At 49.6% G+C, this 17654-nt stretch overlaps 1 protein-coding gene across 1 annotated transcript in view; it reads left to right on the top strand.

Annotated features, from left to right (window-relative positions):
• The window catches only part of Taok3 (TAO kinase 3), an 89144-nt gene that overhangs the window by 59181 nt on the left and 12309 nt on the right, over window positions 1-17654 (top strand). The window contains exons 13-15 of the mRNA XM_051161636.1: window positions 3053-3289; window positions 4672-4800; window positions 8618-8821. Coding sequence (XP_051017593.1) covers window positions 3053-3289; window positions 4672-4800; window positions 8618-8821 — 570 coding nt within the window. The remainder of the gene's footprint in view (window positions 1-3052; window positions 3290-4671; window positions 4801-8617; window positions 8822-17654) is intronic.

Here is a 17654-nt window from a genome sequence, read left to right as displayed (position 1 = left end):
TACACACCTCTCCCCTCCATCCCTCATTAAGAGATAAATTCTAAAGTACATAGAAACTATATAAAATTAATAGCTTTTCAGAAGTCTACTGACCAGACAGCATATTCTTCGGACAAATGGTGTAAACAAGAAATAAGAATTTATAATTAACAAGCATTCAATGTATTTCCCGTTAAATTTCACAAGTGAGTCAACTGCTCAGACTTTCGTTAAGCTTGTCTGTCTACCTTGAGCATGGGGAGCTAAAACAGAATCTCCTGGTGGTTTCTAGTTGCTAACCTACCACGTGAGAGTTTGAGTTCACCCTGTGCTATACAGCAAGGCCATATGTCAGAAAAACAGCTCTATATGCGCTCAGGAAGACAATCTGAAACTCAGAAAGTTTGGTGGTGACAAATGGGCAGTTGGGTCTGGAGTCTGAGAAGGTGATTTCCAGAACCGTGGGATGCACTGAAAAGCAAAGCTACTCTCCTGGAAGTCAGCCAGGTACAAGGAGCGCGTGCTGGGCTCTGCCAGGTGTCTTTGTCACACATTTGGCCCAGGTGTGATAAGACAGGCAGTGGGACCATGGTGTGCAGGGACCCACCCCCAGGTAATACAGGAAATGCCCCTCACCTCCCTCCTGGTCCATCTTAAGGCCTAGAGCATCGCACGTGTCGGCCGTGGGCTCGTGCGTGTGTGCAGTTTAGATGCATCCTGGTAGCATTAGAGTGAGCCCCGCCTCCCCTCTGGGAACCTCATTAAAGAGGGAATTCCAGAGGGCTGAGGAGATGACTCAGTGGGTAGAGTGCCCGCTGCTAAGCTCAGATCCCAGCACCAAGTGAAAGCCCCGCCCGCCCTGTAGTGTGTGCCTGTGATCTCTGCACACTAGGGAGGTGGAGACTGGAGGCTCCCCAGGGCTTGCTGGTGAGCCAGCCTGGCTCAAACGGTGAGCTCCAGGCTCAGTGAGAGACACCCCCTCAAAAAATAAGGTGGAGACCAGTAGAAGAGAGTTCCCACCATCAACCTCTGGCCTCCACACCCATGTGCATGGGTGAGTGTGGGGTGTGTGTGTGTGTGTGTGTGTGTGTGTGTGTGTGTGTGTCTGTATAAAACATGTCTTCCTGGAAACGGCCACTGTACTGTCATATTTGTTGGGTGGGTGGCGGGGTTGGGGGGGAGAGTCTGAATTCAAAAGGGACTGTATGGTCTCTGTTTTGTTTTTTCCCTGAAGTTGTCCTCGTGCATGATATAAGCATATGGGATTGAAACTTATACTGCTTCCTTGTTTCCCTCTACCAAAATAGAAATACATTTAAGAAAACAATATTGGGACTGGGTGTAGTGAGACAGGCTCGTAATCCCAGCACTTGAGAGACATGAAGGTCAAGGTCCCCTGGGACACCCTATCTCAGGAGAAGGAAAAAAAAAAAAAAGCTTAGTGGTAGAGAACTCACCTAGTGTTTCACTCCCGCACTAAGCTGGGGGAGCTTGTGGAGTCGGGGGTGGGGAGGTAGGGAGGAGCCAGATAAAGCTGTCACCCAGGATGTGGGGGGGGGGGGGCAAAACAGAAAGATGGAGGGTTTGAGAGCAGCCTGCATAAAGGGCAGACTAGCCTGAGAAACCCTTAGTTTCTTTTCCAGTCCCCAAAATATAAATCAATAAATAGATTACTCAGGACTGTAGTGACAAAACACGTCACCCATTTCCTTTAGAGTACTAGAGGGCTGTGGGGTGATGTTCCTTGTCAGACGGTCTTAAAATAACCTCCGCTCTCAGTCCTACAGAGGAACATCCTTCTAAGTGAGACATGCATACAAAGCAGCACATTCCCTCAGCTAGGAAGGGTTAAAGTCCAGTCCCAGGACAGCCCCCCCTCTATAATAGTGGTTCTCAACCTTCCTCCCGCTGCCACCCTTTCATACCGTTCCTCGTGTTGTGGCGATCCCCAACCATAACATTATTTTGTTGCTACTGTTATGCATCTCGATATAAATAGCTGACATGCTTCCCCCATAGGAGTCACGCCCCACAGGTTGAGAACCCCTGCTCTGTAGTAAGGACCCAGTGGAGAGTGCAGGGACACCCTTCTGACAAGAGCAGACGCACACACCATGCCATCGGTGAAACACAGTTTGACCCACAAAGTGAAAACAGTGCAGAACACTAATAGCAGTGTGGGATTTTTCCAAGAAAACTTGTTTGGGGGTGCAGCAGGGATGGGGCACATTCTCCGGCAAAGGGGGGGGTCGTCACCAGATCATAGTGAAAAGCCAAGTGTACATTGTGACGCTGAAAGCCAAGGGCTTTTCTAAAATCGGGGAAAGGAGAAGGAAGCGATTGGCAGCTCCACCAGGAAAACGGGAAGGACAAGTAGCTGACGGAAGAGGCTGGAAAATGCCAGAAGGAGGTGCCAGGCTGCAGGCTCCCATGGCCTTGGGCTTACTGGACATTGAATCAAAAATGAATTAAGAGCCGGGTGGTGGTGGTGCACACCTTTAATCCCAGTACTTGGGAGGCAGAGGCAGACAGATCACTGTGAGTTTGAGGCCAGCCTGGTCTACAAAGTGAGTCTAGGATAGCCCAAGGCTAACACAGAGAAACTCTGCCTGGGGGGGGGGGGGCGGGGATGGAAAAATGGTCCTGGGAGACTCAGAAACACTTTCTCCTTTTTAGGAAAAATGTTATTGTAACTTTGTTGCCAGCTCTTTAAGGGATGGGGCAAAGGGAAACACAGGGTTTAAAAACGTGTGTGTGTGTGTGTGTGTGTGTGTGTGTGTGTGTGTGTGTGTGTGTGTGTGTGTGTGTGTGAGATGTGTTTATATGAACGACTGGTAAAAATATATGAATGACCTCTCTCAAGTCTCAATTTCACTATTAAGTGAGAGCAGTAGCACCTACCTCACGAGTATATACAAGAGCTAAGCAAATGAGGTGGTTTTTGAGGCTGCCAGCGTGTCCGGCTGAGGGCCCCGCACATCCCCGCCCCAGGCCGGCATTTGGAGGGGCTCTCCACCTCCAGCCCACGCGGTGCCCTGGGTGACCCGAGCTCCGTGCCCCGCACCCACCTCAGGTTACACGGCAGATCCATGAGCATGAGCAGGAGAACGAGTTGCGGGAACAGATGTCAGGTTACAAGCGGATGCGGCGCCAGCACCAGAAGCAGCTGATCGCCCTGGAGAACAAGCTGAAAGCAGAGATGGATGAGCACCGCCTCAAGCTGCAGAAGGAGGTGGAGACGCACGCCAACAACTCGTCCATCGAGCTGGAGAAGCTGGCCAAGAAGCAAGTGGCTACCATAGAAAAGGAGGTCAGTATACGGGAGACAGAGGAGAGGGAGAGCACTGTGGCCTGGCTGTGGATCCCACCTGAGATTATTACCATGGGAGGCAAAATTAGAAAGCGGCTTCAGTTGGGAGAATGGCTCCCTCCACAGTGGCCTGGGAAGGTTCCACTGTCTTCCATGTCTGCCCTGTGCCTGCTCTCCTCCATAGCCCCTTTAGTGAGGACCATCCCAGCCACTGGCCACAGGGAGGATTTAATCTGGCTGTGATTTGGGTTTTTCTGAGGAAGGGTCTCTCTTCCTCATCCATGTCCTCAGCCAGTTTCATTACTTTAATATCTCTTGGTAGTGCTGGGGATGGAGCCAGGGCCTCCGCACACTCTCCTGAGAGTCAGTCTCGGGCCCTGTGTGGCAAACATTCTCCAAACAGGTGTTGGAACACACCTGTAAGCTAAGGAATGTGGGTGCTAGGGCAGGAGGATCCTAAGTTCTTGTATCATGGTACCCCGTCACACTTTTAAAAAAAAGTAAAATTATAAGACAACGAATCAAAATACTGCCTTTATTACTGTTAAATGCTCACTGTTAGAAGGGACCGATGGGCCAGGCATAGTGGCATAGACCTATAATCCTACCGCTGATTCCTGGGGCCCACTGGGTAGCTGGCTTAGCTTAAAGGGTACCAAACCTTAGGCCAATGGGAAACCTTGTCTCCACAAAGTGATGGGTAGAGGCGGGGGGGGGGGGTGTCAAGCAGGGGATAGCTCAACAGATAAGAGCACACTCACGATGCAAGAGTGAGGACACGAGTTCAGGGCCAGGGGCCCTCCATGGGCATGGCTGTATGCACACCTGTAAGTCCAGTGCTGTGAGGATGGAGGCACGAAAATCACGGGGCTGCTGGGAATTAGCCTAGTTTCAGACCCAGCAAGAGCCAGTGTCTCAAATCAATAAGCAGAGACTGATAGATCAGGGCACCCAATGTTGCCCTCTGGCCTCCGTGAGTGTGCACACACACGCACAAGCATCTCCTCCTCCCCGTGCACATCCACCACACACATACACACATACACACACACACACACACACACACACACACACACACACGGATAAATAAATAATTAAGTGACAAGGTGGGTGGCCCCCGAGGAACAGCGCCTGAGATTGACCTCTGGTATCCACACACACCCACACACATATGCGCATGCGCACACATAGGCACATTTCTGGCCCACCTTCATTATTTCCCCTATCATTTAGGAATGTGTTTTTAAGATGCAGAAGAATCACAGAAGTAGATCTTTCATTATCTGTCGGGGCTGGGGGGGGGGATGTTATCTGGCACCCATGGGCAGCTGAGTCCCCTGTGAGGCTCAGGCTGACCTTGGCCACCTCTGTCGTCCTCTCAGGCGAAGGTAGCCGCAGCGGATGAGAAGAAGTTCCAGCAGCAGATCCTGGCCCAGCAGAAGAAGGATTTGACAACTTTCTTAGACAGTCAGAAGAAGCAGTACAAGATTTGTAAGGAAAAAATAAAAGAGGTAAAAACGCCCAGGCCTGTGGTCGCCTGCCGCACCCTGAACTGGCTCAGAGCCTGAAATGGCCCATCCTGCACTGCAATTAGCAGTTCTGACTTCTCAGTAGAGTTGTTGGAAGGCTGATTAGAAGCAGAGGGTTAAACACCCCTCCATCCTGCCTTCCTCACTGGGCCTGAGGTGGAGTTTGAAAATGCGCCTTTTCAACGGGGATGCCAATGTCGCTGAGCCAGAGGCTACATTTTGGGAACTGTTGGCCTAAGTTCTACTTTTTCTTTTCTTTTCCTTTTTTTTTTAATTTTTATTTTTTGGTTTTTCGAGACAAGGTCTCTCTGTGTAGCCTTGGCTGTCCCGGACTCGCTTTGTAGACCAGGCTGGCCTCGAACTCACAGAGAGCCACCTGCCTCTGCCTCCCGAGTGCTGGGATTACAGGCGTGCGCCACCACGCCCGGCACATTTTCTTAAAAACATTTATGATACAGTTCTTCCAGCCTGTTTTCCACACGTCGGCCATTTTACAGCCTGTTGTACCATCTCATCCCTTTAAAGCCTACCATCCTCCCAGTGTTCTCAGAGAAGGCTGACATTCTAGAGACACCTCATGGCCGACACCAGCCTCCCCTTCCTCCGTGCCTTCCTCCCCACCCCCCCCCCCGTCTGCCCACAGCTGCTACATCTGCAGAGAAGCCCTTGAGTCCCTCAGATGTGACAAGCCCTCCCTCCCCTAGGCCTTTGCACACGGCGTTGCTTTACCCCGTCTGCAGTTCTGCACAGCTCATCCCTCCCCCTCCTTGTAAGAGTTAGGATTGATTTACTGAAATCTTATCTTAAACATTACTTCCCCAGGGAAGCCTTTCCTAACCGCCTTGGCCAAGATACACGTCTTCCGTTTCACGAAACTAGAGTTTTTAATAATTATTCAAGGAACTTGCTTAGCTCTTAAGAACCACAAAAGCAGAGACCATGTCTGGTGCTGCCCAGGACAATGTATGGTGGATGAGTCTATCTGCTACATGAATAGATGATTCTAGAACGTTTGGTTGAAGAGTGCAGATGGACTTAGGAGAGGGCCCAGAGGAAATGCACTTTTATCTGAGAGCTTAGCTTATTCATTCTCCTTTTTCCAGTATTGACAGGTGAATTTCCGGTGCTTCGGCATTCTTCCCCGCTCATAAGGTTTAGGATTCCTTCTCTGCAGGCTTCCTAGGTGTATTAAGGTTTAATAAAGTACAGGCTTGAGCATTGCCTCAGTGAAGTCATATGCTAAAGCTCAACAAGCTGATTGGTGGGTGGACAGCACGGGGTCTAGTGAGGAACCTGGGTGCGGTCAGGTGGGGTACTAGGGGGATCTCAGGTCCTGCCCAGGTGAGACGCTACAGCACGGGGTCTAGTGAGGAACCTGGGAGTGGTCCAGTGGGGTACTAGGGGGATCTCAGGTCCTGCCCAGGTGAGACGCTACAGCACGGGGTCTAGTGAGGAACCTGGGAGTGGTCCAGTGGGGTACTAGGGGGATCTCAGGTCCTGCCCAGGTGAGACGCTACAGCACGGGGTCTAGTGAGGAACCTGGGAGCGGTCAGGTGGGGTACTAGGGGGATCTCAGGTCCTGCCCAGGTGAGACGCTACAGCACGGGGTCTAGTGAGGAACCTGGGAGTGGTCCAGTGGGGTACTAGGGGGAGGAGCGGTCAGGTGGGGTACTAGGGGGATCTCAGGTCCTGCCCAGGTGAGACGCTACAGCACGGGGTCTAGTGAGGAACCTGGGAGTGGTCCAGTGGGGTACTAGGGGGATCTCAGGTCCTGCGCAGGTGAGACGCTGCTGCAGCTGACCCATGCTGGCTGAAGGCAGCGGTCTCTGGCTCTCTAAGTTCTGGGAGCTAGAGAGCAAAGCTCATAAAGAAAAAGGTCCTCGTTCTGTTCAGGATTTTGTTTGTATTTTTCCTTTATGGTTGACAGCATATTGCTGGATCTTGGAGATTGCTTTGATTTTTTTTTTTTCCAATAGGAATTTTTACAGTTTCCCTCCACTCCAGACACCTTCTCCTTTATCAAATCTACGTGTTCATTCCTCCTCTGGAGGCCACCCTTTAGAAGCATGCCTGCCACCTTGGGCATTTCTAACACCAAGATGTTGGGGGTCAACATATACCTTTAGAAGATTCTCCACAAAATACCCATTCCAGAGTCCTGCCCCACCCCCTATCTCCACCCCGCCCCCCAGGTTAGCATCGGCTCACCATACTTAGATAACAGAAAGCTTGGGCCCCAACCCAACCTGAGGTGGCCCTAGCCACTTACTGAGTGGAATGTGCTCAGCGTGTGTGTTTGGATACCTTTCAGAATGTCACCTGTTGGCCAATCACAGGGTATGGGAAGGACTTTAATAAGCCAGGCTTGATTTCGCAGTGACTTTTTATGGCCACATTTGACACCCAGACACCCTGACTCAAGGCTCATGCTGAACGTAGTGGGTGACGTCATGGCATAAAGAGATGCATTAGCCACCCCACTCTGATTTGTAACCACCTGTTGGCTAAGGGCAAAGCTGACCTAAATGGTGGTGTGGCAAACATTAAAATCAACAGGTGCTTTCAGGGCAAGCTAGATGGTATGAACGAAGGCAAGTGGCTCTACTGTGCTCTCCCCAGAAGCGTCCTCTTGCCCTCGCCACAGACCAGCGCCCCAACCTCTCCAGTTCCCATCCCTCCTCGTGTTTCCAGGAAGCCAGAGCGGAAAGCGCCTGTGCATGACTCCCAACCCTCTCTGGTCCCAAACAAAGCATAGTTCCTTTTCTCCCTGAATTCAAATTAGCATTAGAATTCCAAGTGCCTCTTCCTGAGTGTGAAACCATCCACTTCTCTTCAAGTCTTCTGTCTTCTCCCTGGTCCAAGCCACTCTGTTCCCTTACCTTGCCCTTCCCAGGAGACTCCCAGCTGCCTCCACAGACACAGCCTTGCCTGCCTCTGTTTTGCTCTCTGCACTGCAGCCAGCAGCCAGCTTCTTCCTCATTAGGGACACTCCCCCATACACTGTACCCATTCCTAGACCGAAGACCATTGGTGTGCTGGGGGTGTAGGTCATGAGTAGATGCTTGCTTAGCATGACTGAGTTCAATCAAGTCCCGGAGTTCAACCCCCAGACTTGAGTGAAAACCATCACCAAGTCCAGGTCTACAAGGCTTCAGTGGCCATCAGCTGGCCAGCCATGTAGCTGTCAGCTCTTATGGACTCTCACCTCGATAGCCCTTGACCGGTTATTTTCACCTTGTGCTAAGATGCTTTCACAGGCTGCCCTCTCCATCCGTGATATTAGAATGTTGGCTCTCTGCACTTCCCCTGGTTAACTCCCACCAAGTCTTTCAAATGTCTACATAGTTGCTACTGAGGTCAAATGCTTTCCACCAAACATTCTTTCAGGACTCCAGTCCTTCCCTTGAGGGCAGGTCTGACAGTCACTTCCGTTCGTTTCTATGGCTGCTAAGTCTGCCTTTGATTCTGGTTTATCCATCCCTTGAGTGTCAAGGCACCATGATCTCTTCTTGCTCGTTCACCTGCCACCTACTAGTCCCATGGTTGGGGCTTAGAGTCACTGCGTGATGACTGGATAAGTGATCTCTGAGAGTGAGACGCCAGAGTGAGGCAAACTCAAGTATCCCACTCACTTAACCCTCAGGAAGTTGGGGGAGAAAGCAAATGGGGTGCAGGGGCTGGCACACCACAAAGCCTTTCGGTGCTGAGATCCAGACTCACTGTCTACGCCGCTTACCCCGTTCCTCGGTGTCGTGCCACTTGATGGACCTGGATGCGTTTGTGTTGTCATTGTCTTCAGGAAATGAACGAGGACCACAGCACACCCAAGAAGGAGAAGCAGGAGCGGATATCGAAGCATAAAGAAAACCTGCAGCATACGCAGGCCGAGGAGGAAGCCCACCTGCTCACTCAGCAGAGACTGTACTACGACAGAAACTGCCGCTTCTTCAAGCGGAAAATAATGATGAAGCGCCACGAGGTGGAACAGCAGAACATTCGGGAGGTATTTGTCACGCTGAGGCCTTCCCAGGGGCAGTGGGGGGTCCGTCTCCTCCGTTCCTGAGGCTGTAGCCATAGCTGTTAGCACAGTGCCAGAGTCGCATGCAAAACATGTCGGGGAATGAAGTTTCCTCTGATAAGAGAGGAAGCCATTTGCAGCATATGGATCAGCCTTAAATAGATGAAAAGCTGTGTTATAATAAGGCGCGCGGGCATCCTACCATGTAAGACAGAACACAAAGTAGAGCAAGGGGGAAAACTTCCGCTCTCGGCCTGCTTGTCGGGGTCGCCTCGTGTTTTGTGACTCTACACAAAACACTTAAATGACGTCTGAGCATCACCACGTCCGCTCTGTCATTGGGTGCCTCAGAGTGCCTCCTTTGTGCCAGGCCCTGTCTGTGGCAGATACCAGGGCTACCAAGCAGCACCTGGCTGCCAAAGCCTGGGAAGGGAAACAGACACAGCAGACTAGCGTCGGTCTCCTGCCTGCGGGGCAGTCACAGGCATACAGCTAATGGGGGCATGGAGCTGAGACTTGGAGATGTGGGCTTGGAGTAGAATCAAGGGCAACCAGAGATCTGGGTGTGTGGAAGGCAGCCTGAGAAACTAGGGGAGCTGGCTGGAGCAGGTTGAAGGCTTCGTTCAAAGTGAGGCCGTCAGACTGGACCCTGAAGGCAGTGCGAGCCATCAGAGGCTTCTAGGCAGGGGAGTAACCTGACAAACGCCAGCTTGGCTTTGAAGAGCTAAAGCAACAGTGTGAGACCCAGGCTGCCCCGGTGAGAGGCAAAGAGCAGCGAGGGAGGCAGGAGAGCTTCCTCTATGAGTTCCCGCGCGGAGGAGTCTGTAGCACAGAAACGGGAGGTTACATCAGACAGGCATTCCTAAAGTCAGCCACTGCTGTCCTCACCAGTCTCAAACAGGAGTCCAGAGTGAGATCTGCTCTCGAGAGTGAGGCAGGATCACGAGTTGGAGGCTAGCCTGAGCTACATAGCGAGCCCATGACTCGAAAAACAATGACAGTGGAGCTAAGGGGTAGCTCCGTAGGTAAATTGCCTGCCACACAAGCACGAGGACCTGACTTGAGATCCCAGCACTGAAGTGAAGCTCCAAGTGCAAGTGTGGGCCTGTCATCCCTGCACTGGGGAGGCGGAGGCAGGAGGATGCCTGGGGTTGGCTGTCCATCCAGTCTAGGCTGATCAGGCGGCTCTAGGTTCCCAGTGAGAGATACTGTCTGAAAATATAAAGTGGAGAGATTAAGGAAGTTGACATGTCATGTCAACATCTGGCATAGCACACACTCACACACATATATACACACAATCATAGCATAACTTTAATAATAATAATAAGCCGAGTGTGGTGGCACACGCCCTTAATCCCAGCACTTGGGAGGCAGAGGCAGGTGGATCAGTGTAAGTTTGAGGCCAGTCTGGTCTACAAAGAGAGTACAGGACAGTCAAGGCTACACAGAGAAACCCTGTCTCAAAAAAAAAAAAAAAAGAGAGAGAGAGATGATGATGATGATGATGATGATAATAATAATAATAATAATAATAATAATAATAATAATAATAATAAATTATTATCATAATAACTGCCAGTCTTCCAGTTTGGGAGATTAGATGGGCATGATGGCCCTCAATGAAATGGAGGATATAGAAGGCATGCCAGTCTGTCAAGAATGCATCAAAAATCTGAGAAGTCATGCCACTAAGCCATTGGGGAAATACTCAGGGTCCAGAAAAACCCAGTCCACACATGCGAGAGGGAAGCACCCACTTCAGGTACCATTAACAGAAGAGGAGGCGGGGCAAGTGTTTCAGAAAACCTTTTCTGGTCGAGTGGTGGGGGCGCACACCTTTAATCCCAGCTCTTGGGAGGCAGAGGCAGGTGGATTTCTGTGAGTTCAAGGCCAGCCTGGTCTACAGAGCAAGTTCCAGGACAGCCAGAGCTGTTATACAGTGAAATCCTGTCTTGAAAAAAAAAAGAAAGAAAAGAAATGAAAACCTTTTTTGTTTGTTTGTTTGTTTTTCTGAGACAAACTCTTCTTGTGTGGGCCAGCTGCCCTGCACTGTCAATCCTCCTGCCTCTGCCTCCTGAATGCTGGGCTCACAGGTGTACTCTCATCGGTGTTCAAACTAGAAGAAAGAGCAAAGCGAACTGGACTTTGCTCACCACCAGCCATTCTAGACCAGCCAGGCTCTGGGTTCGTGTTTTGAGATCTGGAAAGGCGACAGTGGTGGACATTTCTGGTCAAGGTGGTGATTTGACACACAGTAGACCAGAGGGGAGGGGGCTCTGGTTTGGAGTGACACGTGGGTTGATTAGGATGCGGGCTCTTAGTGAAGCCCAAACTTACCCCAAGGGGATGAAAATGGGTTCTAGGATGAAGAGATGTCTAGACCCGGTGATGGCGTGGGGCCCTCTGCTGGGCCACAGTCCATAGACAGTGGAGCTGTTGTACGGGTGTATTGGGGATGGGAGTAGATAGAGAAGAGGAAAAACCAGAAAAGGTTCATTCTGGGAACAATAATAGCAACAAACATTTGAGAAAAGCTGTTCAGAGAGAAGAGACTAGAAGCAAAGTGGATCAAGTGTGAGAAATGGGGTGCGGACAACACGGCAGTGGGAGGGTCCAAGGCAGCTGGGTCTGAAACCCACTTTCCAGTGGAATAAATGGGATCACACTGCTCAGTTGGCACTGTTTGCCTGCATGCACAGAACCCTCAGCCCCACCTGCAGCAGCACACAATTGGGCTGTGATAGCTCACACCTGCAATCCCAGCACTGGGGCCAGTCTGAGCTGCACGAAACCCTGACTTAAGAAATGAAAGAAACAAGACTGAGTCCTGGCAGCCAATGAGAGGAGAGATGAGGATAGAATCAAAATTACTTTCTGGTTTGAGACTTGAGATACTTAAGTCTAGCTAGAAGCAGCAGCTTCAAGAGAGGTTTTGGTATGCTAGGCGTGGTGGTGGCGCACACCTTTAATCCCATCACCTGGAAGGCAGAGGCAGGCAGGTTGCTGTGAGTTCGAGGCTAGCCTGGTCTACAAAGTGAGTCTAGAACAAGCAAGGCTAGACAGAGAAACCCTGTCACAAAAAACCAAAAATAGGGGATGGGGGTTTGGTAAGAAATTAACTAAGTACTTAATGTTCTGGATCTGCCAGAAACCGAAAATGAACTATGGGAGCAGGTGCCATGAATAAGGTACAAGCATGAGGACCCCAGTTCGGATCCCCTGTGCCCACGGAAAGCTGGCCTCACAGTGCACCCATGTCTATAATCCCAATGTTCTTATGGCTCAAACAGTAAGAGGGGAGCTAGAGACAGGAGAACCCTGACCTCCACACACATGCATGTCATGGCATGCTCTCACATTCACACACACCTACACACACACACACACCCCAGATACATACACATGCCATGTACACACACACAAACACACACCAGACATACACACATACCCCAGACACATACACATGCCATGTACACACACACACCAGACACACACACATACCCCAGACACATACACATGCCATGTACACACACACACACACACACACCAGACACACACACATACCCCAGATACATACACATGCCATGTATACACACACATACACACCAGACACATACACATGCCATGTGTATACATACACACACACATTTTAAAAATAAAAGTTAAAAATCCCATAGCTGGTTAGAAATAAAATCTTTTCTTTTCATCTGACAATTACTCTTATTCCAAAAGCAGATATTTAGGGGTATTTTGTAGCCAAGGGGTCAGTTATAATCAATAAAAGTTACAGAAAGTAGCTAGTCCCCAACATGATTTTTACAACAACAACTGTGGTCATGGAAGGCAGCTATGCTCATCACTGTCCCCCTAATGCCGCACAACAACTGTGTTCATGAAGAGGCGGCTCATCGGTTAAGATCGCTCACTGCTCTTCAGTGGATCCAGGTGCAGTTCCAGCTCCTGCACGGTGCCTCACAACCACCTGTAACTACAGGTCCAGGGGATCCGGTGCCCTCTTCTGACCTCCAAGGACACAGCACACAGGTGGTACACACAACACACACACACACACACACACACACACACACACACACACACGCATGCACGCACAGATAAAGGATAACCCCATGAGAGTATATTTTTAAATTAAGGGTCCAGATTTTCCTTTTTTAGTTTTTTTCTAGAACCATGTTCATGGAAATGTTCATGTTTTTCTATCTACACAAGAACACTGAAAAATATAAAGTGTAATATGAAAAGTTCTTTTTCACTATGGATTAGAAGTTGCCTACACTTAAGGTACATAACCCTATGCTCTGACATAGTGTGCATTGGAAAATTATCGTATTTGAATTAATTATGATATCCATTAGCCCTGTATAGTTGTTGCTTGTTTGTTTGTGCACTGTATGCGGTATGTGTCAGTGTGTATCTCTCTGTGTGCACTTGCATTGTGTAATTGTGCATTGCACATCTCATTGTGTATGCGTGTGCATTTATTATGTGTTTCACTATTGTGTGCATGTATCATGTGTGTATGCATGCATTATGCGCAAGTGTATATGTGTGTGTGCATGCATTATGCACAAGTGTATATGTGTGTGCATGCATTATGCACAAGTGCATATTTCTGAAGAGATTTCTGACCCATCCTTACAAATATAAGCATGACAAGCTATTGTCATTATGCTGTCCTTTAGGGGTCCAGAAATTATTCATCTTACATAATAAAAAATTGGTGTTTTTTTTTAATCAACATTACCCTTTCTTCATAACTTCATATCATCTAGGTTCTACCCCCAAGACAGGCAAACATTTATTTAGCATACATTATTCTAGATCCCCTCCCCCCATAGCTTACAGATGACTTTAACTTTGTGGCATTATCTGCAAGCAACAGAAACAAACTCTGGCTGGCATAAGCATGGTAATGAATATTTTCAAGAATTATTTATTTTTGTTTTATGTATATGGATGCTTTGCCTGCATGTGTAAGAGGCCAGAAGGAGGCGGTATATTCCCCCTAGAACTGGGATTATAGTGCTTGGAGCCACCATGTGTGTACCAGGAACCCAGCTCAGAACAGCAAGCTCTCTTACCCACGGCGCCATCTCTTGAGCCCCAGAAGTAACTGTGGGGGGAAAGGGGAAGGTAACAGGGATGTTGGAACGAGCCAGGAATGGTGAGGAGACGTGCTAGAAAAGCACCTCCCATGATGGAGAAGGCAAGAGCTGGGCTCCCCTGCGCACGGCCACTGGGCGGCGCTGTCTCCTCCGACCCTGCTCATGTACCACTTCACTTCCGAACTCAGTTTCTAGCCAAGTGAGGATGTCTAGCAGAATGTTCCTCAAGTGGGTAACCTCCTCTCCTTAACGTGACACCCCGATTCCAGCAAAGATGGAGTCCTTTCTCAAAGCAGAAGAGGATGGCTGGGGGCGCAGGCTGGGGCAGGTGCAGAAGTACCAGATGCCCACCATACTGTTTTGTCTACCTTTCTCTGAAGATTCATTTATATATTATGTATACAGTGTTCCACCTGCATGTGTGCCTGCCCGCCAGAAGAGGGCAGCAGATCTCATTACAGATGGCTGTGAGCCACCGTGTGGATGCTGGGATTTGAACTCAGGACCTCTGGAAGAACACCCAGTGCTCTTAACCTCTGAGCCATCTCTCCAGCTCAGCCTTTCTCCATTTACTGTGAAACATGTGGAGCGCTGCCCCGTTCTCCACAGCGTCTCAGGGTTTACCAGTAGTCGCAGATCCTTATCTAATCCCACTTCTCTCAGGGCATCTTCCTTATCTGCTGGGGTGGGGGTGGGGGTGGGGGATGGGGGCACATTATCTGGCACCCATGGGCAACTGAGTCCCCTGTGAAGCTCAGGCTGACCTTGGCCACCTCTGTCATCCTCTCAGGTGAACGTAGCCACACTACAGAGAACACTTTTTGTATGTTTTTAATATCTCTGAGTGAGGCTCAGTGGTAGACAGCGCACCTAGAATCCGTGAGGCCGTGGGTTCCACCTCCAGCTCTGGAGGTTGAGGTTAGTAGGAGAGCCCCTGCCTCACAGAAAGGGAGACAGCTGCCTCTGCCTCCTTCTCCCTCAGGGCACACGGACCCTGAATGCATTGGCGGGCAGGGTCACCAATGCTATCACCTCTGGTTTGGTTGATTTTGGTGGTTTTATACAAGCCACAGGCATTCATGCCTCTAACATCGAACGCATCATCGGTGTCTAGAACATTCCATCACAGATAGGAAAAATAGAACACAGGAAGACACACCTCACTGAGGCATCTTTTCACAGAAATGTTGTAAGCCTGAGAACCAGAGTTTTAGCCTCCATTCAGCTTCACAGAAGTTGTATATGACTCGACACTGGGTCCCCCAGTACCTCATGGTCACATATGAAAAGTCTTTACAAGGAGGCCTCAGAGTGGCGGCACACGCCTTTAACCCTAGTAGGAGGCAGAGGCAGGAGGATCTCTGTGAGTTCAAGGCCAGTCTGATCTATGCCAGCCATACTGTCTCATTCATACACACACACACACACACACACACACACACACACACACACACACACACTTGCAAGGTTGTGGCCTTGCAGGGATGCAGTTAGAATTAAACTGTATGAAATGATTTGTTTTTAATTGAGAAGTGGGCATCGTAGGGCATACCTGAAGTTCCCACTATCCAAGAGGCTAAGGCTGAGGCAGGGGAATCACTTGGGTGCATGAGTTGGAAACCAGCCTGGGCACCATAGCAAGACTCCCACGTAAAAGAAAAAGAAAGATGAAAGCGCATTGCATGTTGCCATTGTAGACGTGGCAGTGGACTCCGGAGAAGATGGGTATGAACGAGTTCCCCATGCCTTGAACTAGTACAGGCAGCTGGCTATCTTACACCTCACCAACTCAGAGACAGGACCCACGATGAAGGGGCCAGCCTAGAAACTGCAACCCAAAACCATTTTTTTTCTGTATCATACGCAACATCTTCTAAATAATGTGTGAAAACCAAGTCTAAGCGATTCTATGCTCATTATTCATTTCTGAGCACAGAAAAACAATGGCACATGGTCACATTCTGATGCATTTTCTTGGGGGTCTGTCATTTCATCTTCACGAGCCTTGTTCGCGCTGGGTGGGAAAGTCCTGAGTTTATGCCTGAAGAAACTGAAATGTGCTTTAGTTAGGGCCTTGCCTGTGTGGAAAGCTTGCCAAAGGCACATCCAGCCTGTCACTGGAAGGACCAAAGCTGGCTCTGACCTGAGCATTGCTCAGATGACTCCCAAAGAACACCCCATGCACCCAGAAAGTCCAGTGCAAGTGCTCTTGGCACCCAGAGCATCCTATGCAGGTGTCCCTCAGCTCCTGGAGCCACTCCATTCCAAGAAGAGAAGCCTGTGATCACCACTGAAGGCGCTCACTTGGTGTCTTTTCTTTTCGGTCTCCCAGCAGCTTGAGTGTCAGTTGGGCTCCTAGAGTTATGGTAGAGCCATAAAACCCAGCTCTGGGGCTCATGACACAGTGCCATGGAAGGGGGACCTTCACCCACTTATAACAGAGCTTTCCTTGGCACGCTCTTAAGTTCTTGGATTGATCACATGATCTGTGGGGAGGTCCACTTTCCTGTGGTATCACCTAATGGCCACCCACTGATCTTTGAAAGAAGACATTTAGTTGGGGCTGGAGAGACAGCTCAGCTCTGTCAGTGGCTGATCTTTCAGAGAACCCAGCACCCACATGGTGGCTCACAGCCATCTTTAACTCCAATTCCAGGGGATCTGACGCCCTCCTCCGGCCTCTTCCAGCATTCATATGGTGCATTTTACACATAGTGCAGGGAAAACACTCATAGACATGAAGAATAAAAATTCTTTGTTAAAGAGGACATTTGGTAGTCCTTGTAAAGAGGCAAAAATAAAACAATAGAGAGACATGCTGGGGAGCTGGAGAAAGAGGCCCTGGCAGAATTCACTTTCGGGAATTGAAACATTTAAACTATGTTTATACATTGTAGCTACTCCTGCAACTTAAAAATTTGCCCAGGGACACCCTTGTTCCAGCTCCATCCTTTGTGCCTGTGTCGGTATCTGACACAAGCTACATGCATGTACAATACTAATAATGCTTGCTAAATGCACACTATGGTGGTGCTGGAAGCTATGGGTATGAGGGCCGGCCAGTGTATGCGAGATACTTAGAGCCACCCATTACTAACAATCCCTGTGAACGGGAACACCTCAAGTCTTCTCCTCCCCACACAGATGCCAAGAGAGAGGTGGAGCAGTTGACCCCCTGCCAAGTCCAGCCACCCAAGCTTCTCAGCTAGTGAGAATTCCTTCCCCAAAACTCTGTAGCACACACCCTTTTCTGGAGCAGCCTCTTCTCAGGCCTGCTTTTTAACCCTTTTCAAGTTGGGCAGAGTCTGTTTGCCTGCGTTGGTTAAGAACTGTTTGAATGCCTTTGGGCTGGCTTAAGTCAGGCTGCTACTACAGAAGTACAGGAACCCTGCAGCCACCCAGCACCCAGTACCCAGCACTCAGCACTCAGGAGGCAGAAGCAGGCCGGGCTCTGTCTCAGGGAGGAAAAACAAAAACAAAAAACAGAACAGAACAAAGCCTTCAGTAGTAGTTAATACTCTGGACATAGTGGTGGGCTGAAAAGCAACCAAGACTTGGTACAAATACTCACTGCCTCTCTCCCCCTCCCTCTCTCTCTCTTTCTCTCTCTCTCTCTCTCACTCTCTCTCTCTCTCTCCCTCCCTCCCTCTCGCCCTTCCTTTCCCCTTCTCTCCCCCTCCTTGTCTCCTTCT

Source organism: Acomys russatus, chromosome 19, assembly GCF_903995435.1.
Source record: "Acomys russatus chromosome 19, mAcoRus1.1, whole genome shotgun sequence".
NCBI lineage: Eukaryota > Metazoa > Chordata > Mammalia > Rodentia > Muridae > Acomys > Acomys russatus.
The sequence above is the reverse complement of the archived record's forward strand: the minus strand, read 5'-3'. Positions and strand labels throughout refer to the sequence as shown.